The sequence below is a fragment of the Vulpes vulpes genome, chromosome 8 (genome assembly GCF_048418805.1).
Source record: "Vulpes vulpes isolate BD-2025 chromosome 8, VulVul3, whole genome shotgun sequence".
Lineage (NCBI taxonomy): Eukaryota > Metazoa > Chordata > Mammalia > Carnivora > Canidae > Vulpes > Vulpes vulpes.
The window spans coordinates 100,580,806-100,602,660 of NC_132787.1; the positions used below are offsets into that span (position 1 = coordinate 100,580,806).

The 21,855-nt window shown below is 37.3% G+C and overlaps 1 protein-coding gene across 3 annotated transcripts in view; it reads left to right on the forward strand.

The window, feature by feature from the left end:
* NBAS (NBAS subunit of NRZ tethering complex) overlaps nt 1-21,855 on the forward strand; it is a 316,983-nt gene that overhangs the window by 67,694 nt on the left and 227,434 nt on the right. For all 3 annotated transcript variants that reach the window (XM_072767683.1, XM_072767684.1, XM_072767686.1), the window contains exons 12-19: nt 1,228-1,356; nt 11,646-11,709; nt 12,578-12,771; nt 13,962-14,219; nt 14,909-15,034; nt 18,507-18,658; nt 19,908-20,048; nt 20,302-20,380. In XM_072767683.1, coding sequence (XP_072623784.1) covers nt 1,228-1,356; nt 11,646-11,709; nt 12,578-12,771; nt 13,962-14,219; nt 14,909-15,034; nt 18,507-18,658; nt 19,908-20,048; nt 20,302-20,380 — 1,143 coding nt within the window. The remainder of the gene's footprint in view (nt 1-1,227; nt 1,357-11,645; nt 11,710-12,577; nt 12,772-13,961; nt 14,220-14,908; nt 15,035-18,506; nt 18,659-19,907; nt 20,049-20,301; nt 20,381-21,855) is intronic.

Below are 21,855 nucleotides of genomic sequence, written 5' to 3' on the forward strand. Positions count from 1 at the left end.
CTGGCATTCTGGGGTAGACATGTTATATCCTGTTAAAGTGATTTTAGTCCTTAGTGAGGAAATTAGAGGATGCTAATCTTTTCATCTATCTATTCATCCAGAAGTGTTTCTCACTTTCTGAAATCATGCTGTTTGTTTTTGATAGCTAATAATGCCTTAGTCATTGTAGACCTGAAGACTTAAACTCTTGTGTCTGTAGAGACCTGGTAGATAATGTGATGAAGTGGGCCAGGTATAATTTCTGTTTTTTCAGTGTAGTGATATTTAATTTTCAGGTCTGTAGTTGACTCCTGGCCTTAATCTTGGGGCTGTAACCAAGAATGATGGGGGCTTTGGCTAACTGGAAAGCTTATCACCATTTTAAGGGTGCATATGCTATGCAGTCCCACCTGATTATTGCCATTGTGGGGGGGTGCTGTGTTGCCAGATTTTCTAAATGTTAAGGACAAATACGGGTGTAGGCAGGCAGGAGACATTTCTGCTTGTATGGTTTCTCTTGTGGTAACTGAGCAACCTGGTATTCTCATTAGGAAAGGACTGAGAGATTGTTTGGATGAGTAGGACTCTGTGCACTCTGAGGTTGGCCATGAAAAATCCATATACTACAGAGTTTCTCTTTGCTGTAGCAACAGTTAGATTCCTCAGATTTACCAGGAAATCTGGAAAGTAAACACTCTTAGCAGTCCTTAAATTAAGGAATGCATTTTCCCCTTTGCCTTCTTCTGTTCCTGCTACTGGTGGACCCTCTTTTCTGCCAATTTTCTCTTCCTCCTTTCCTTTTCCTTTTGTCCACATAGCATGAATTTGTGGCCTCTCTGTGAAAGAACCTTTTAGGCATTGTGTACTTACAGAATCTTGTGAAAATGACCCAAAATTCAGGAAATTCACAATCTGATCAGTATCAACACATAAGTGTTAATGAGAACTCATGGTAATTGATGTGATATAAAGGCGTATTTTTATAATGCTCACATACTTGAGTTTTCAGTTTTATGTTAATTATAACACTATAAAATAGATTTAAAAAAATTTCTTAAGGCTAAGTGTCCTGTTTCTGTTTGCTGGATGGAGCACATTTATAGTGTTATGAAGTTGTTGGAACCCTTAATTACGAGAGATGATTTATGACATGATCCCTCCTGAAGAGTGTTTTTAAATTCTGGAAGTTACTTCTATTCAGCTAGAAGTTCCTTGATCTGACATTAATGTAATATAATTATTGTATAGGATGGAATCTTTAAGATGAGCCTTTCTCCAGATGGGACCCTCCTTGCTGCCATTCACTTCTCAGGGAAACTAAGCATCTGGGCCATTCCATCTCTGAAGCAGCAAGGGGAATGGAATCAAAATGAGCAGGTATGTCTCTTGATTATTATTATTCTAAGAATGATTCTCACTTAAGGGTGAGTACTGACAATACTGATTTCATTTGGTTCATATTTTAATGTAGCACACAGCTGTTATTTATTCTTACCACGCCAAAGCTGTAGTTAAAATTAGAATATTATCAATATAATAGGATAAATTAAGAACAGAGTAGCACTGTGTACTGACTTTAATTTGTAGGGCAATATAGTCTATATACTGAGTGTAATCTGTCCCCCAACCTCTTCTCTTTTCTCCTTTTCTCATTATAAAAATATAGAACAGAGTTATTAATTTGTAGCAACAAGCAACTAATATGATGAAGGCTTCAGAATACTAAAGAATGCTTTAGAATACTAAATTCTTCCCACATCTTGCAACGCTAATATAATATTGGGCTTGTTTAAGGCTTTAAGGGAGTTCTCTTTTTCTCACTCAAAAGGTAGACAGTGAAGATACAGTCTGTTAATTTTTTAGTGTCTTGAAATGACACTCTTAAGAATGAACAGGTTCAGTTGTTTAACAACAGATTCAGTATCTGTTATAATTTAAAATGCTGATGGGCAAATAAGGATTGCCCATAAATGATGTGTATTGTGATAGAGTGAAGATTTAAGGAAAAATTTTCTCAGTTATATACAACTTACATTCTTGATCTTTTATTCCTCTAATGACTGTTCAACATTTCAGCACATAACAGTCATACTTCCTCATATCTTTTTTCTATAGGAATATCTTCTCACCAACTTTGGTGGATGATTTTGTGATTCCAAGATTGGAGTCTGAATGGATTGATGTCTTTTCTCAGAATTCTTTTTATTTTCATTTCACTGGTTAAACTGAGCTATTAAAAGAATTTTGAGAAGCAAAGAACATTTCATTATTCCCAGAATAGCAGAGGGAAAGAGAAACTGGCTCTTCATTTTCTTATGCTTTTCACAGACTTAAATTTGTTTTTGCTGTTCTTCAAGTTTTTTGTTTTTTATACACAAGTTTGGGAAGGTTTTTTTTTTCCCCCTTAGTTCCTACTCACCTTGAATTTAATTTGGTCCCCACATCTCTGCCACACTTTCTCATTGGATCTAGATGTGTTCTAAACAGAAGAGGCACTCTTCAGTCTTCAACCTCAGTAGCTAAGTAAAAGGAACATTCTTTCTCTCTTTTTTCGGAATTTATAGCTAACTTGATTTATATCTTCCCTCCAGAAGTGGAGTGGATCAACTCTACAACCACATATAGTTATGTGTTATACATAAATGATCCAAATGGTACCATGTAATTGTCGTGGTTATTGACATAGAATGATAAATTCATCATTTGGGAAGACCAAATTTATATATGTGTAATTTATATTTATTTATATATGTGAAATTTCTATTTATATATGTGAAATTTTACGTTTGGGCAATTTTTTTCTCTTAAATTTACTAATTGCATTATTTCATTCATCTAATAGAAATACTGATGAAGTTCGAGGAACACTTAATATTTCATTTAGTTAGTATTCTAGAATGGCATACATGTGTAGTGCAAAGGGTATTTAGTATTTAGACAAAATTCATTAGTGTGCTTTTCCATTTACTGAATTTCTAGATACCCTTCTTTACTTGCAAGGATAAATTGCATTTATTATAGTCCTTATTGGCATGCACTCAACTTTTTAACTGGTTAGACATTATTTTGTCATAGTTGCCAATCAATATCATTATACTTACCTAAATAGCTCATTAATGTTATTCATTAGATTTTTGTAATTATTCTATTGAAAGAGTTAAAAAAATTTGAATGACTAAATGTAAATATCTCAGTAGTTTGGAAAATGCCATCAGAAAAATAATGGAGTGGGTCAGTCGGTTAAGCCTGTGACTTTTGATTTTGGCTCAGGTCATGATTTCAAGTCATGGGATCGAGCCCCAAGTCTTGCTCTGTGCTCAGTGTGGAGTCTGCTTGTGACTCTCCCTCTCCCTCGGCCCCTCCCTCCCTCTGAAATAAGTAAATAAGAGAGAAAGAGGTTTATGGTGGGTACAGTGAATTCGTGCCAGAAGTTGGTCTCCTGTGTTGTCTTAGGGAGGCTCTTTTGAATAAAAGTATCTTGAGAGTTTAGAAGGGTGGTTCATCCGGAATTGCTGAGGAGGGATGAGCTTCCATCTTGCCATTTGTGGTTCTGGTTTAGCATCCCCCAAACAGTGTATAAAGACCATCTGCTGATGCAGCTTGATCCTCAAGGTAGTTATATCTTTTATTACAAACTGACCAGTTTTTAGGGGCAATATATCTGTGTTTTTAGATCGGGTTGCTATAAATTCCCTTGGATGCTTGAGCAAACTAGAGAAAGAACGGCTTTGAGGGCTCACAAAACTGAAAACCATGGACTGGTTGCCATTACCTTGGACATTTTGCAGATGATAGACTCCTTTGCTGAGGGAACAGTGGCTTAGTGAGAATTACTGGACCTAATCTTACCTTCATTGCTATTTCTACTGCTGCTTAGCATGCTACCTCCTTCCAGAGTTTATCCCATCCTCGGCTGGTGGCTGCCAACCCCTCTCTTTTCTTGCTGTAGCTCAGTACATGAGAAGACTCTTGCTGAATAGAATAGGTTTTGTGCTCTGAGACCTCTGCTCATTTTAGTCTGAAAAGAAATTTTATCCAAGGCTGATAGCACATAAAGAATTTAGTTTCATCTGATCTTTTAAGATTCTAAGGTTATGGTCAAAATGCAAACTGATTTGTTTACTTGTCATCTCCTCTCATCTGATCATTATGCTGCTTCACACTTGCTTCCTGAACTTTTCATCTCCCTGCATTTGTCCAGCCCTTTCTACTATTCTTTCTGAAACTTTATTCCATCATAAACTCCTATGAGTCTTCATCATTTTCACAGAAAGAGCCCTCTGGTTTCTTTTGATATACTCATTTCAGGCTTATGTAGCTCAGTGAGATCACGGTTCATGTAGACAGTATTCTTGTAGCTTTTGCAAAATTTGCTATAATAATAACCTCAGGTATTATTTATTGAACACTTATTTTGTCCCAGGGTTACCTAGCAAGTAAGCAGTAGAGTTGGGATTTGGTTTCATCTCTCTCTGAGTCAGAGGTACATGCTCTTTCCATGACTCTGTGGGAAAATAAATACATTTTTAAAAAAGGTGGGAAAAACATATATATTAGGTTTTTTAAAATTAGGCTTTATTTATTTATATCTTTAATAGAATAGAGAGAAATCCCTTTTCTCGGTGAATGTAACTCAGATTTCTTCAGCCTTCTCAGATGTGTTGAACTCTTGAGCCCTAGTTAGTGTGTACCGCCAAGAACTGGAGTAAATAATTGACAAAGCTTCTCACTGGGAAACCCTTGCATTTACAATAGTTGTATACAGTATCTATGATGTACTGGGAAATTATGTGAGGATGGTAACTCTTTGTTCAGCAAAAAGAGTTTGAACAACTCTACTCTGCTTGAGTTTTTCTGCTTGAGTTTTTGACCTATGTCCTAGGAGTTTGTCACATTGGATTGGCCATTTTCGGTTTGGATGTTCCTTTATGAAGGAGTCATTGAAATTTAGTGTAGTATGGTAAGTGCTATAAACCTTGTATGTAACAATTCTATAAAGAGGAAGCTGTTAACTATACTTATAATAATAATCATAAAATAATAGAGTACAAGTATTTACTGAATCTTTACCAGGTTCTAGAGTAGAAAATGCAGTAAGTCCTAGTCCTTGCCCTTAAGATGTTTATAATCTTGCAAGGGAAATTATAAACAAATCAATAAAGGAACATGTTAATATTATGAAGAGCTAAGCTCAAAGGAAGGACGCACAATCCAGTTGGTGGAGTTGGGGGGAAAGATCTTTGGGAGTAAGTAGCACTTGTGTAGTAAGGCTTGGCTATCCACCCAGAGTGATTGTGACTATTTCAGTTACTTCATTATAGTCTGAGTAAGTGAGAAACATTTTCATATTTTAATAGATGGGAATAGTACTAAAAGAAGTAAACTTGTATCACTGCTCTTAGAATCAAGGTTCTGGTTGGCCTCAGGTTCTCTGACCTCATAGGTTAAGCCTTTCTTTCGGAGTATCTTCTGTAGCTCTTATGTTGAGAGATGCTGACTTTTGTCTGCGCCAGTTTCCACTAGGAATATACTAATGGAAAAAAAGGGAGAGAGTCCACGCAGTTCATGTGAATGATACCTCCAGAGTTGGGCAGGCCATTGGGCAGAGACCTTGGAAATGTGAAATTATAAATAAGTCATTTACCGAATATATTGGTGTCATTTTATGTACTCCTGGCTGACTGAGAAACAGTGCTCCTTTCTCATTCGTCCAGCAATAGTCAAGGGACCTTGGGTTGGCCAGGCAGGACAGGGCTCTGCCTCTCCTTATGGCTGTTCTAGGAAATGGCCAAAACAATGAGTTTGAAGTAGATTATATGGTAATATATAGTGTATCATTTTAGCTAAAACATTGCCTGAGAAGAAACTGATGTTACTATTGCCTATACAACCTTAGCCTCTTTTATCAAATTGTGATTGCAGCTCATCTGAGGCCTTCTTCTTGTAATTTGCTACTTTATTAGTTTTTCATAATATGCTTTGTGTGATTGAGTATTTTCTCTTTAAAATCTAATGATTAAAGATAGTTGTGGAAATGCCTATTCTGATTTACTTCTATCCAGTTTTGAGTTGATTAAATACTTCAACTTTCATTGTCAATATGAAAATCCATCTGGCTAGAAATCTGTGAGTATTAAGTTTTGTTCATGTCTGGAATATAGTAAAATTGCTAAAGTGATTTTCATTTCAAACATTTCCCATATGTTATGCTTATATATTTCCATCTCATTTTTGGCCTTAATTTTTGTCTGAAGAAGTTTTATTATTTTTCTATTTGTACTTACTTAGATGAAATAGAAAAGATTAGTTTCATTTCTCACACAGTTTTATTTGCTCTTTGACACAATAGTAGGTATTGAACAAATTTTGTTCAATGGATCAATCAATGAAGGATAAGTGGGAAGATGACAGTTAATGTGATTAATCTTGATATAATCCACAGCTGTTTTTACAGCTTCACTCAACTGTGAGCTTCTGGAGAATAGACACTGACTATACATTTCTTCCATGGGGTCTAACATAGAGCTTGGCATATTAAATACGAATAAGTGTTTGTGGAATGAAAAAAACATTTGACAGGTTGCTTTTATAAGCGTTTAGAGGCAGGGTCTTTGTTATATTTAGTTTCTAGCTGTTAAAAAGAAGCAACAAATAAATTCCTAAATCTGAAGAAAACATTACTGTCACCATGAGAGCCTTTCTATACAAAATCTATCTAAGTATATTCTTAGGACATTCTCCTCTGAGCTACTGCTACACCATGAAGTGGGGGCACTTGAGGCTGTTTTTCAGACACAAAGCACACGTTGTACAAAGCAGAGTGACATGGAGGTTGCTTCTCAGAATATATCAACATGGTACCAGGAGTGAGTACCCCTGGTGTGCTTTCACAGGGGGCATGGGTTCTTGTTGATCCTGCTCTCAAAGCACCAGCTACAGAGTGTAGATCAGATGTCCTAAAGCATGGCCAGATCACGGGTCCCCTCCTAGATAGAGTTATTAGGGTTGAAGGGTGGTAAGTCTGTCGCAGTTTGAATAGTGTAAGGGAAGCAGTGGGAATATTAGCTTTGGAGGGGGGGCAGGAGGTACCTCTTAATCTCCTTTATGTATTTTGCCCATTTATCCCCACCCCCACAACTACCAGTTTATTCTCTATATTTGAGTCGGTTTATATATTCTTCCTTTGTTTTGGGTTTTAGATTTCACATATAAATGAAATCGTACAATATTTGTCTTTCTTTGTCTGACTTGCTCCATTTAGCATAATACCCTCTAGGTCCATGCATGTTGCCACGCAAATGACAAGGTCTCATTCTTTTGTATGGCTGAGTAATATTCCATTATGTGTATAAACCACATCTTTTTTTTTTTTATCTCCTGTATCAGTGGACACTGGGTTACTCTATATCTTGGCTGTGGTAAATAATGTTGCAGTGAACATAGGGATTCATATATTGCTTAAAATTAATGTCTTTCTTTTCTTTCTTTGCTTTCTTTCATTTTCTGGTAAATAGTAGTGGAATTACTGGATCCTGTGCTATTTCTAGTTTTAATTTTTTTGAGGAAACTTCATACTGTTTCCTACAGTGTTTGCACCAATTTACATTCCCACCAACAGTGCATGAGGATTTCTTTTTCTCCATGTCCTCATCAACACTAGTTATTTCTTCTTTCTTTTTTTTAGCCGTACTAGCTGGTGTGAGGGGATATCTCATTGTAGTGTTGATTTGCATTTCCCTGATGATCAGTGATGTTGAGCATCTTTTTATGTGTCTGTTGGCCATCTTTTTGTTGTCTTTGGAAAAGTGTCTATTCATGTTCTTTGCCCATTTTTAAATTAGACTATTTGGTTTTTTTGGTGTTGAGTTGTGTAAGCTCTTTATGTATTTTAGATACTAACTTCTTAGTGGATAAGCCATTTGCAAATAACTTCTCCCATTCACTAGGTTGCCTTTGTTGTGTGAAAAGCTTTTTATTTTGGTATAGTCTCAGTAGTTTCTTCTGCTTCTGTTTCCCTTGCCTAGGGAGACCAATCCAGAAATAGTTTGAATCCTATGAAGGGAAGCAGTGGGAATGTCAGCTTTGAGAGTGGTGAGGCATAAGCTGTCAGGTTGCTGGCAGACCACTTCTGCCTGAAGCAGATCATTTCATCAAACTTGCACATATTGTGAAGTTTAACATTTAGTTCACGTATCTAGAGTGAATCTGCTAGGTGCGCTGCAAAGGTGATAGCATATGGATAGTTAGGTGTATATCCAGAAGAATTTGAAACAGGTACTCAAACAAATACATTTACATACATGTTCTGAGCAGTACTTTTCACAACAGCCACAAGTGGAAAAAACTCAAAAGTCCATTAAAGCAAGGCTGGATAAATCAGTTACAGTAAATACCTACAATAGAATATTATTCAGACATAAAAATTAACAAAGTATTGCTACATGTTAAAGTGTGGATGTACCTTGAAAACATTATGCTACTGGAAAGAAGCCAAGACACTCTTGTGTCCTACAATTTATGTGTCATAGGAATTCATTAATGTGAAACATCTGGAACAGGTAAATCCATTTGAGGCAGAAAGCGGATTGGTAGCGCCTGGGACTTGGGGGGGCGGAGGGAGTGGGAAGTAACTGTCTACTGGATAAGTGGTTTTATTCTGGATTGATAGAAATGCTTGGGAACTAAATGGAAGTGACAACACTGTGAACATACTAAATGCCACTGAATGTACATTTTAAAATGGTTAATTTACATTATGTGCATTTTAGCTCAACAACAACAAAATGACCTTGTGAAATCCCATTTTCTCCAGAACCCTAAGACAAGCAAAAATACAGATCATTAGAACTGATATCCTGTACTTTAAACTGACCTACTTGTTTTTTTTTTTTTTTTTTAGATTTATTTATTTATTTTAGAGAGGCAGAGAAAGCATGAGTGGAGGGAGGAGCAGAGGGATAGAATTCCAAGCAAACTCCCCACTGAGCAGGGAGCACAATGTGGGTCTTGATCCCACGGCCCATGAGATCATGACCTGACCCGAAACCAATAGTCAGATGCTTAACCAACCGAGGCACCCAAGTGCCTTTTCCTTTTTCTTGAATAAATTTAGTACTTTTTTAGCCTATGTACTTTTGTTCATGTTGTGTTCTCTGAGTGAAAGGTCTTCTTCCACGGATGTTCTGTGTCCAGAATTTATCCAAGTCTTATGGCACCAAGTGTAGCACTTTCTCTATACCTCTTTAACCCCCTTTGTCTTTCTCAAGCCCCTGTTCAAAATGATTTCTTCATCTTTTGATACCCCTGATGTTTTTTTTTTTAATTTTTATTTATTTATGATAGTCACAGAGAGAGAGAGAGAGAGGCAGAGACATAGGCAGAGGGAGAAGCAGGCTCCATGTACTGGGAGCCCGGCGTGGGATTCGATCCCGGGTCTCCAGGATCACGCCCCAGGCCAAAGGCAGGCGCCAAACCGCTGCGCCACCCAGGGATCCCCCCTGATGGTTTTTTAATCTATACCTCCTTTGGGGTAGTTATCAAATTTGAACTTGAGTTATAGTAAATTGTTTCTGTTTCTTAGTTCTCTGCCTGCTTGTGTTGTGAAACCTACAATATCTGATTTCTTTTACCTCACACACAGTGTAAGTGGACAGCATTCATTGACTAAATAGCAGAAGAAACCACACTTTTTAGAGGGTGTAGGAATACTAGTACTAGGTCAACTAATTTCCCTGTAGCTTAGGCATTGTAATTAGAGTGCAGCGACTTAAAAGATTAATTCATTCCCTTATTTAGCATTTAGCTACTATGACAGGTGAGCACAGTGATGGGTCTGGGAATATGAGGATGATGCTGACACAGCTGTGGATGCAAAAGGACATATCTTCACCTTGTGTTTAGAATTGAATTCGGAAGAGACACCCATTATTGAAACAATCTGCATGGAACAGTCTAGTCCCAAAGTATCTGGAGGCTGACCCCCGTAGACTAGCACTGCTTGTTCATGGTGGACCTTCTCATCATTGAATTTGTTTTTTTTTTTTTTTTTGTAAAGATTTTATTTATTTATTCATGGGAGACAGAGAGAGAGAGAGAGAGAGAGGTAGAGACACAGGCAGAGGGAGAAGCAGGCTCCATGCAGGGAGACCGACGTGGGACTCGATCCCGGATCTCCAGGATCACACCCCAGGCTACAGGTGGCGACAAACTGCTGCGCCACTGGGGCTGCCCTCATCATTGACTTTGATGAAGACAACCCCAGCTTGAATTCTCAAAGTACTCATGCCAGTGAGAGGATTTCTGTTGAAATTTGTTTGAAGATTTCTTGTTAAATTTCATTGTGATCTATATGTACTTAAATTTACCTAAGGCTGAACTATTACTGTTGTTGCTTTTGGGATTTAAAGCTTTACTCCCCTACTCCACTTGTGTACTCCAGAATGTGAGTATGGAGGCACACATGTCACCATATAAATAGTGTGCATGTGGTGTTGTGGGAGCATGTATAGCCGATAATTCAGAGGGACTGGATGTATCCAAAGTGCCCTATAAATGATCGAATAAGATTTCAGTTTAGTTACTTTCAGTAATATATATCTTCTGGTATTCTAAGTCTTTGAAGGTTAATTATCTTTTTTATGATAAAGTAAACCAGGACAATCTATTCTTTTGTTATATAAATAGGCTTTAATTGTAACTTTTTGGATAAACTTTAAAGAATTATATCTTCTGAGTGATTTATCATAGTTATGGAGATCAGGAAGTTCTTTTAAGCCATGGAAAGAAAGATTAATTTTAATATCCTAAAGGGTTAGTCCCTGAGCAAATTGTTAATAAAACATATATGCTAGTTCTGTTACACTAGATGTAAAAGTACATTTTGACTATAGCATTATTTTTTTAGGCTTAAAATTTCAGATAAATAGCCAAATGATTTTTTGCTGGCCTTTGCTTATACTGTTAAAATTCTGAAGATGAAATAATTAACAATGAGGCAAGAGGGTGTCTGGCAGTGCCTTAATCTCAATTGTTTTTTGATATTTGAGATTCTAGAAGGTGGGCATGACATTATGTTCCGTGGAATTAGAATATGAATGGATTAAGTTTGAGGATTGCATGGTTATATTTTTTTTACTTAGTAAGTTTTTAGTCATAGGAAGTTAGAAGACAAGGAGGAGTTAGAAGGAAGGAGATGACGTAGGGGTTGAGAGTCTGGTTTCAGAGTTAGGGTGCCCAAGGCCTGGAGGGGTTACTCATCTCTCAGTAAGGTGTAGGAGTAGGACTTGCATCCAGGCCTGCGTTTATTTACAACAGCAGAGCTGTTCTCCCAGAATGTAAGTGCGTGTGTGTGAGAGAGTTGGTGCAGAACTATTGGCATATCCTGCTCTCATTTGTATTAACATTGCATGCTCGCTATTTTGCTGTTCTTAAGCATGCTGTTTTCCTCATTAAATTGAGCCACAGTAGTTGCATGTGCACATTTTAAGTGTAAGAACAAGATTATCCAGAGGAATAGATTTCTGCCAGGTATAATATAATGAAGAGGTTGAAGGATAGCATCATTTCCCTATTTTGTTACTTTAGAAAATCCATAGTTCTTGATGATGTTCTTATGATTTTCTTACATTCTTGACTCAAGAAGTCCTGTGCATATTTTTTCTATTTAGCCAGGGTATGATGACCTTAATCCTGATTGGAGACTCTCTATTGAGAAGAGAAAAAAAATCAAAGGTGAGTTGTATGAAATAGGATAATTAAAACCTTAAGAGACTACTATTATATAATAAAAGTGCTCTTTAGATGATATATCCAGAGAATGAATAAAAATCTTTTTTACTGTCCAACGTTCTTTGGTTGAGGCTCTGTAAAGTTAGACTGACACAAGACAGATTAACAGGAGAAAAATGAACAGAAGTTTCTAGTGTGTACGTTGAGCTTTCACATGGGGAGTACTGAGAAATGAGTTAACAAGGGTTGTTGGAAATTGGTTTTATTTATACAGCATCTTGGCAAAGGAACAATACAATTACTAAGAGAAGTGACAAGATAAGGCAAAAGAACTTAGACTTACTTAAATTTCTTTGTCTTAAAATATTTCTTATGTCAAAGTGGCATATTTTGAGGTAGTGGTCATGATCACCTTCACAAATTTAAGAGGAAATCAGCTTTGAAAACTATTATAGGTCTTTCTTCAATTTTTACTAAGAGTATAATTCTCTCATATTGTTTGAAAGGGGATGTGTGAGCATTTTCTAAAACCTTTTATAACCTTTATGATATGTACGCATTGTACACATCGCTTACTCTGTTGACAGTGGTGACATGTGTCTGTATATTCTTCATTTTTTGAGTGGAAAGACCAAAAACTGTGTACTCCTGCATCTTTAGAGTTTTGGACTCTGATAAATTGTTGGCACTCAGACGTTTATTAAATAAATTACCATTTTGTAAAAATTTGGGTGATGACTTACAATTTATTTTTTCTTACTTAACATGTTTAGGGCCCAAATATGGTTTTTAAATTGATCACTGGACTAAATGTGTTGTATTTAATCCACATTGACCGATGGATTTGTGTTGATTCCCTTTTCCCCATTAGATAGAGAGTCCTTCTACCCACTGATAGATGTAAATTGGTGGGCAGCCAATGCAGTGACTTTGGCTCGCTGCTCTGGTGCTTTGACGGTTTCTTCGGTGAAAACGTTGAAGAACTTACTGGGAAAATCCTGTGAGTGGTTCGAACCATCACCTCAAGTCACTGCTACCCATGATGGAGGATTTTTGAGTTTGGAGGTAAGGCTTTTCCTTTTGAAGCAGCTCATGTGTTGGAAAGTAAACATGCATCTCACCAAAAATCTAAACACCTGATTCTAATGTAAATTTAATTTATTTAAATTTTTTTTAGTGATATGTGTCCATTTACTTATCTTTATTGAAATACAGTTAAACATTTGATTTTTTTATAGTGTAGCTATTCCATTATCTATTCTTGTCCTTAAAAACAAAGACTTGGGATTGGAATCAGAGATTGAGTACAGTATAAGAAAGATCTATTGTTTAGTCAATTAAAAAACTTGCATTGTAGAAAACTGAAGAAAATTGAGTCATTTTGTTCTTTGTGAAGCATTTTATCTTCACTGACATTATAGTTTTTTTTTCTTTTTCTTAGATTAAACATCTTAAAATGTTAAAGGTATTTCTACTTAAATAGGGTCTTTAACAAACTATTTCCATGAAGTTTGAGAACTTAAAAAATTCTGGTTCTTTTAGTAAAGAAAGCTTGTTTGTCTCCTGTCAAAAGACTTAAAAATAGAGGCTAGTAATTTAAATTACATTTTGGTCATTAAAAATTCTTATTCTAAGTATTTCAAGTGCAGATTCACAAGTATTTTTTACCTTAGAGTTTGTTACTGAGTCTATAGATGTTATTTAAAAAGAAAACCATGGCTTAAAATTGAAGCCAACTCTGTTAAGTGGGGGAATGAAAGTTATCTTCAACAGTCAGGCTTTCAGACTCAGAAGTTTGTGAAGCTGTTAGGCATTTTTTTTTTTTTTTTTTTTTAAGGGAGGATAGGCGGGAGAGCTATTGTCAGTAAAGCAAATAAATACCTTCATGTTTGTTTTCTAAGTAGATGAAAAAATCATATTTCTCTATAGCAGGTACAAAAATATCAAAAGTGAAGAAATTAGCATTCTTTTTATTTTCCTACAGTAATTGCCAGACATATATTTGGGAGATCATATTAATGAGCCATTATGAAAACAAGCTTTAGTTTTGGAGATTTGGAGCAGTGGATATTTCTGGAGCTGTTGATGTCTATACTTTTTGTTGTTGAGTTCCTTTGAAGTCTGTTCTCTGTCTTCATCATTGTAGCTCATGTCATGCATCAAACCAGAGTAGAATTAAAAATATTTTTCTCATTGACTCTAAAGCTTGTCTGCAGTTCTTCACTACTGATTTAACATTTCCTTTTTCAATTTAGTGTGAGATTAAACTTGCCCCCAAACGATCTCGTTTGGAGACTAGGGGTGGAGATGAAGATGAAGGGGAAGAGGATTCTGATTCTGATCAGGAAGTGTCTGCCAAGGCTCGCTACTTCGGCTACATAAAACAGGGTCTGTACCTGGTGACGGAAATGGAGCGATTTGCACCTCCACGCAAACGCCCACGAACCATTACTAAAAACTACCGCCTTGTGAGTTTGCGCTCCACGACTCCAGAGGAGCTTTATCAGAGGAAGGTGAGGGAGCATCCTGTCAGCATCAAAGTTCACAAGCATCCAGATTTTATTTCAATGAGAAAAAACTAATTTTTTTAAATACACAAATTTAAAGAGGGATTGCCCTATCATTGACATGTTAAGAAGTACCACTATTATAGTTTTTGAAAATAGTGCTGGCTTTTGTGCCTGAGGAATCAAAATAAAAACAATGGATGGCTGATGAGTTCACTTAGACTGTCCCCTTGTGGCTTAGCCAGGTTTCTTGCCCTTCACCTGGCTTTCCACTCTCACCTTATCTTGGTAAGTGCAGCTGTCTGCTCAGACTACAGACAGTGAGGGAAGAAGTGTGGGCTTGCTTTCCAGGGAAACAGATTTAATCCATACTGAGCATTCTAGTTATTTGTGCGGTTCCTGCAGTGTCCCGGTTGAGCTCTGGACTAGGAGTCAGGCTGTGCGCACTCCTTTCCTGGTTTTGCCTTTATTTTACTCTGTAAATATGGGTATTTCCACTGTCCCTCAGCTCTGTTGAGTGTGGAAAGAAATACTTGATCTGTCTGCCCCTTAACAACTGTGGTTTGGGACCACAACGCACATGTGAATAGTTAGGAATGCTGTAGAGGTTAAGGGATTATAGTCATCTATCACATCATTCTGGTTACACCGTGGATGGTTCAATAATGTTCCTGTTCCCATTTCCTTGTCCCAAGATTGAAAGTGAAGAATATGAGGAAGCCTTGACTCTGGCACAGACCTATGGCCTGGATACTGATCTAGTGTATCAGAGGCAGTGGAGGAAGTCAGTGGTCAACATTGCTTCAATTCAGAATTACTTGGTATGTATTTTTGGGAACATGGTGAAATTCAAATGTATGGAACATTGTTTTGGTTATAGGGCTTGTATTGGAGCATTTTATATTGCTGACATGTCTAAAGCCAAAGTATGTTTTATTCAACCCAGGGACGTTCTCCTATCTGGTTGTATTGACTTTGTAGCTGGACTTTGGTGCTGAAGATATGTGAACAATAGTCACTGATAAACCAGCTAACTACCTGATTTTGGCTTAATCCTTTCTCTTTTTCCACCTCAGTTACCTTTCTTCACCTACATCATTCATGGTTCACTCAGGAGCCAGAAACTGCCTAGTAATTTGACCAGGGGAAGTTTTAATATGCAGCATTACTTTCTAGTGGGATTTACTATAAAGGGGTAAAGAGAACACTAAGGAATACTCTAGGGCTGATGGAGCACACCCAAGGAGGGAGCAAGCTGACTTGGAAGGGAAGCCTCCTTCCTGAAGCTGGAATTCAGACCTCAGTGCGCTTTGAAGGAGTGGCTGTGGCACATTGGCTGGAAGAGCTCTTTGGGATGCCTCGGGCGGGGGCTAGTTCTTGGTTTTCAATGTTGGCAGGCAGGAAAAAGTGGGATGGGCAAGCTGGTGCCTGTAGCTAGGGTGCCCTGGTAAGCTGATATTGGGGGTCGGAAGACCTCGGATAAGGAACCATGGCTAGGACTGAAAGGAGAATACTCCTACTCTGCAGGTGGGCATGGTGTAGGAAGAGCTCCCCCACCCCCAGGTGCCTGGGGGATTCACTGGGAAGGAATCTGCCCATTGGAGTAACAGCTGAAATTCAGATGGAAGTTGTGTTCAGTGGGAGTAAGGGGGAAAGCAGGCATCTTTGGATGTTTCCTACAAGCGTTGCTAGGTGCTAAGCCATAGAAACCAGAAGTTTAGAACCTGAGCACACAGGACTTCGACACCTGAGCCTTTCCTCTGCAGTGGCCCTCCAGTGCCCTCTCTTGGTGAAGTGTAGTATTCTGTCAGTCGCAAAATGGAAATGCTGTTGGTCTCCTAACTGGAAGTGGAGAGAACTTTTGAAGCTGAGAGGCAATAGATAAGTGACATATTGAGCTTGCCAAATTCTCCTTCTTTTTTTAAATCTTACACTTGGATTCCTCCTGTTCCCTGGATTAAGTTTATTCCTTTTATTTTTAAAAAAATATTTAAAAAAATTATTCATGAGAGACACACAGAGGCAGAGACACAGGCAGAGGGAGAAGCAGGCTCCACGCAGGGAGCCTGATGTGGGACTCGATCCTGGGACCCAGGATCATGACCTGAGCCAAAGGCAGACGCTCAACGGCTGAGCCACCCAGGCGTCCCTGTATGTTACTTTATTTTATTTTCAATAAAACACACCTATGAGGTCAACCTGAGTTAGAATCAGCATCCCACTTTGTCAGACTCGGAGGGTTCTGCACTTCCCTGCAAGCCCCGAGTGTACCATCAATCACTGAGCCACCCAGGGATTCCCCAGGTTAAATTTCGTACATAGCCTGTGTACTGGGACCCCCAGGCACTTTATGAGGATGCAGCTGGATTTATGGCATGCTTTAAAGAGGGCATGACTTCTCATGTGACATTTAAGAAGGAAAAAGGCTCTGCATTTAGGAAGACCTAAGAAGTGTTGGGGAATGTTCATAGTTGTTTTCCATAAAATTCATGTGCACAATAATTAAAAACAACATAATCTGAAAAAATTGTAAGAAGTTGATGCTACAACCAAATTGGGAGATAAACAGTTAACAAGTGAGACACCAGAAAAGAGAAATATCATGAGAAATAATGAAATAAAGGGAGAAGAAGAAGTTGCTTGTATTTTTCTTTAGAAGATCAGAGCAACAAAGTTGTATTCTCGTTCTTCTTTTGTGACTCAGGACAGTGAGTTGTGAGTGTGTGTAACCCATTTAGGGCTTTTTCTGGAACACAATAAAGGACAATTTTGGTCCAGGAAGGAGCTGACAGGTGTTAAGAAAGACAAAGTAAGTACATTTTTTATTGGGAGAAATACTTAATTCAGCTAAATAAATAGGCAATTAAGAGTAAAAGCACTAGGCAGGAGGAGGTGAAAGGGATACAGGAGAAGCATAAATAGCCATCCCTTTTAGGAAGCATATAATCTTTCTGAGAAGGTAAAGCTTCATGTCTAAAATACAAATAAACATATAAGAAGATTCTGGATAAGTGCTGTAGGAACCCAGTGAAAGTAGCAATCATTTTAGACAGTGGTTATGAAAGACTGTCAAGTGATGACGTTCTGAAGCAAGTATGAGAGAATTCAGAGCAGACATCCTGGAGTTAGATGAGAGGAAGGTATTCTTGGGATAAATGGTATGAGCAAATTCAAAGAAAATGAACATGACCTGTGGCATTGACTGAATCGGTCATAATCATTGCTTCATGTCTGCATTAGTACCTGGCCCCCGTAGGCGCCCAGTAAATATTTCTTGTATGAGTAAGTGAGCGCTGTAAGTAAACCCATCTGCTGGATTTGATATTCAACAGCAGTGAACTTTGGGAAATATGATTAGAAAGATATATTGACCTTGGTTCCAGAGGATGTGGAAGGCTTGTGATGACATAGGCTTTTTATCTATAGGGGATGTGGGGATGTGTTGTGGATTTTTGACTGTGTAGGTGCAGAAGATGAATTGGCGTGGAGGGAGAATGTTGGTGGGAAACTCTACTTATGACAGAGACTCCTGTGATTTCATAGGTTTTATAAGTTGATGACTAGACTGGTGTGGAGGCCATAGACCTGGAGAAGGGGAAATGAGTTAAGAGACATTTGAAGAAAGAACTGATAGAGTGGAATGTGTAAAGGAATGCAGGGTAGGAGTCAAATTAAACTTATAACCACAGTGACTCTTTCTTGGAAGAGGGCAAGTCAGGGATTTTGAATAGAGTTGGAGGAAGAAATTGGGAGGGAGGAATCAGCCCTTGGTCTTTTCAAAGAATAGCATATCTTGGCTTTTATGATTAAATTATCATCTGCACTTTGTGTTACATCTCATGGTCAAGAAAATACAGAACTTTGAAGTTCTGTGCCTTATTAGTTTTGTTTCAAAGTTAAGCATGCTTGTTACAATAGGAAATATATTATCTTGCCTTTCTGCTTACTTTTCTACTGTATTTTATAGCCCAAAGGCAAACTAATGAGCAGCTATAAAAATTTGGGTAGATCTTCCTAATGTTTCTGAAAACGAGTCTTGAGCTTTGTGTTTCATTGTGTCTCATTAGAAGAAAAAAGAAAGCTATATATAGGAATCTCATTCTCTGCATCCCATTCCAATCACCTTTAGGGAATTAGCCTTTTCTTGTTGAGCTTCTGTAGCAGCTACCTGTGGCCAAGGGCTTAGGTAGCTGTATTCCCTTAGGTCTAGCTTTATAATTCTAGAAGGCAGCTGTCACATGCTGTCAGATGTTATGGGTTCTTTAATGCCTCTGTCTTTTTATTTGTATCCAGAGTAAAATAAAGAAACGATCCTGGGTTCTTCATGAGTGTTTGGAAAGAGTTCCTGAAAATGTGGATGCTGCAAAGGAATTGCTTCAGTACGGATTGAAAGGCACAGACCTGGAGGCCCTGGTAGCAATAGGGAAAGGAGCAGACGATGGCAGGTTGGTCACAGAAAGATTTGGATTCAAAAGTAAAGGTGACTTTGTGGAAACATTGAACTGAGACCTGGCAGAGGGTAGACTGCTTTATTTAGGTTATTCTGTAATGAGACAGTTGCCTTCGATCAATGCTTCTCTTATCTGAGGCCACAGCTTTCTTTCCTTTGAGTAAAAATGTGTGGATGTATGATAGCTTGATGCTTTAAAAAAAAAAAAAAAAAAAAAGCAGATTCTACAGACCTCTAACGGATGCTGACAGTTTCTAAGCTGTGGGCTAAGGCACATGCCTGGGGGTGCTGACTAGTCAGGAGCACCCCCTTGGCAAGTGTGAGCTTCATTCACTTTGTTTATCTCAGCATTGTACCTCTTTTAGAGAATTCAAGTGATTAAATCCTGTGTTTTATGAAAGCATTTTGTACACATATAAGTACCACATAAATAAATGTCTGTCAATAATAAAAGGAAACTTATTTGACAAGAGCCATTCCTCATTAGACATTTGGAATTTTTGAAAGATATAAATGTGATAGTTTAATTAATAGGTAAGTACTGTAAATGAGTCTGACATTCATTATCATTTTCAAATATTATTTTTTTTGTACTTTATTTGTTTATTTTAAGTAATCTCCATGCCCAATATGGGGTTGAACTCATGGCCCTAAGATCAAGAGTCCCATGTTCTGTGAACTAAGCTAGCTAGGTGCCCCTCGAATTTTATCGTACTTTTATTCATTTATTTTATTTATTTTTAAGATTTTATTTTTATTACCTGAGAGAGAAAGAGAGGCGCATGAGCAGGGGAAGGTGCAGAAGGAGAGGGAGAAGCAGGCTCCCCACTGAGCAGGGAGCCTGACACGGAACTTGATCCCTTGATGCTTAACTCACTGAGTCACCCAGGTGCCCCTATATATTCATTTTTTAAGTAAACCATTTTAAAACCTTAAATAGAAGTGATTCAGATTGTAAACTTTGTGCAACACTTTCTTCATGGGCTCTTTCACATTGGGTGAATATAACCTCACATATTTTCCTAAGTAGTTTTCATTATCATGATTTTAAAATTTCAGTATGTGACGACTAGTGATGACTTCTTGCTCAATCTGTGGATGAATCATTTTGCTTACAATAGAAAAACTTTCTTTCAGTAATTGGTTCTTTTTGTTTCTGTGGAAATCAACTTAGTAATAAAATCAGCCAGAGTAGGGGAAAGCAGCTTTCACTTACAGCTTTGGCTTTTTTTTTTTTCTTGCAGATTTACATTACCTGGTGAAGTAGACATTGACAGTATCCCCTATGAGGAGCTTTCACCACCCGATGAAGAGCCTGCCAAGAATAAAAAGGAGAAGAAGATCAAGAAGAGAAGGGAACTACTTAAATTAGTGAACTTTGCAAAGTAAATTATTTATTACTATTTGTTTGGTACTTTCTTTAAAATAATGTAAGTGTGTTCTTTGCTAGGATTAATTGCTCTAAATTATTCCAGCAACTTATATCAAATGCAGTTAGTATTATTTTACCCTTATGCTTTTGTATATTGTTCCTTCACTTTGGGGCTCAATGGAATATTGTTTTTTTATTCTATTTTAACTTGTAGAGAAATGTGCTTCTGTGTAATGTAAGTGGCCTAATAGAGTTATTCACAACAGGTTAACACTGGAACAAAAGGAACTTTGCCGTTGTAGACTGAAATTATTAACCTACTTAGATCGACTTGCGACATACGAGGTAAGGAGTAGTTCTGATCAACCCAATTATGCTTACTCGATCTATCTTTATAAATGGCTGCCCTAATAGCTGAGATTCTTGGTCCTTATGACTGTTTATGTTTTAGGAAAAATTCATTTTGTCCAAAAGCAGCTTCTCTTACATATGAGCTTTGGTAAAAATTAGAGACTCTGGAGGCCAGAAGTTATGTCAGTCTAGGGAGTAGAAATGCTTTAGCTATTTCAATGAATCTGTGTTTCCTAAGTATATGATCCTTTCCATTTACTTTTATTTTACATTTTGGTTTTAAGGTTATGGCATATAGCTGTCTCCAATACCAAATTTCAGTATACACTGGGTTTTAATAATCTTAATAACTTCTGGCTCATTTTATTTTAATGATTTCTTAGTGGGTTGAGTTTAGTTGGTTGGACTTTGATCCTAATTATGGCCAAAATGAGACCCTTGAACTTAAATAAAGTATACTTTTTTAAAAAAAAAATTTCTTTAGGGACACAAACCCTGATGTTTCCATGTTCAGTAGCACAATTCAGATGTTGTTAAAGATATTTCAGCAAATATATATAGTTTAGATTGCTTTTTCACATGACCCTCACAGCTGAAAATACCCAGAGATTAATATGAATTTCTATCTTTTAAAGTGTGACTTCTCTTGCAGGTTGCTTCCTCTGTCTTTGTTAGTCTTCCTTTATGTTAGTCTCCCTCTTGGCTCATAGTACTGTCACAGAGCAGGCACTCAGTACACGTGACCTCTGATGATAGGATGCTCGTACCCAGAATAATGGAGATATGTAGTACTTCTAATGCCTGTATGCAAATTCAAAAGCATCTGATTTCCCACCTGCTATTAAAATAGAAATGTTTTCAAACAAAATACCACTGACAAAAGAGGGCAACTTATGGTTACTAGGAAGCATGGTAGTGAGTATATCATTTCATACAAATAAGTTACAAAAAAATCCCTAATACTTTTATCTCTAGGTACAACTAGTTTGACCATTGGATGGTCACACTATTTTAAAGTGTATCTTTTTATTGTATTGGAGTTGTATTTTGAAGTAATATATAAAAGCATGTTATAAACTGCAGAAGTTTGTAAAGATATAGTTTATTATGTTTTCTAAGCCTTTGTTTTACTAAATTGATTTTGAGATCTCAGAGAGTTCCATAGAATGTTCAGAGTTTGATTATTCAGTTATTTTTCTTTCATTTACCCTTTAGTTATCAAATTGCTATTTCCTGTTTGACAGTTGTAAGTATATTTCCTAGTGCATGGTGTACAGTATTTGTTGAGCCCACTTTCTTAAAGAATTAGGTGAATTAAGCTTTTGAAAAGTAGGTGAAGTTGATGAATTCAGCTGATAAAATGAAGATATTCAGATACAGTGGCTCAACTAGCTAGATAGTGGTAGAGATAGGCATTGCATTTTAATCATGGGACATAACTTGCTTTATTAATTCTGTGATAAGTTAGA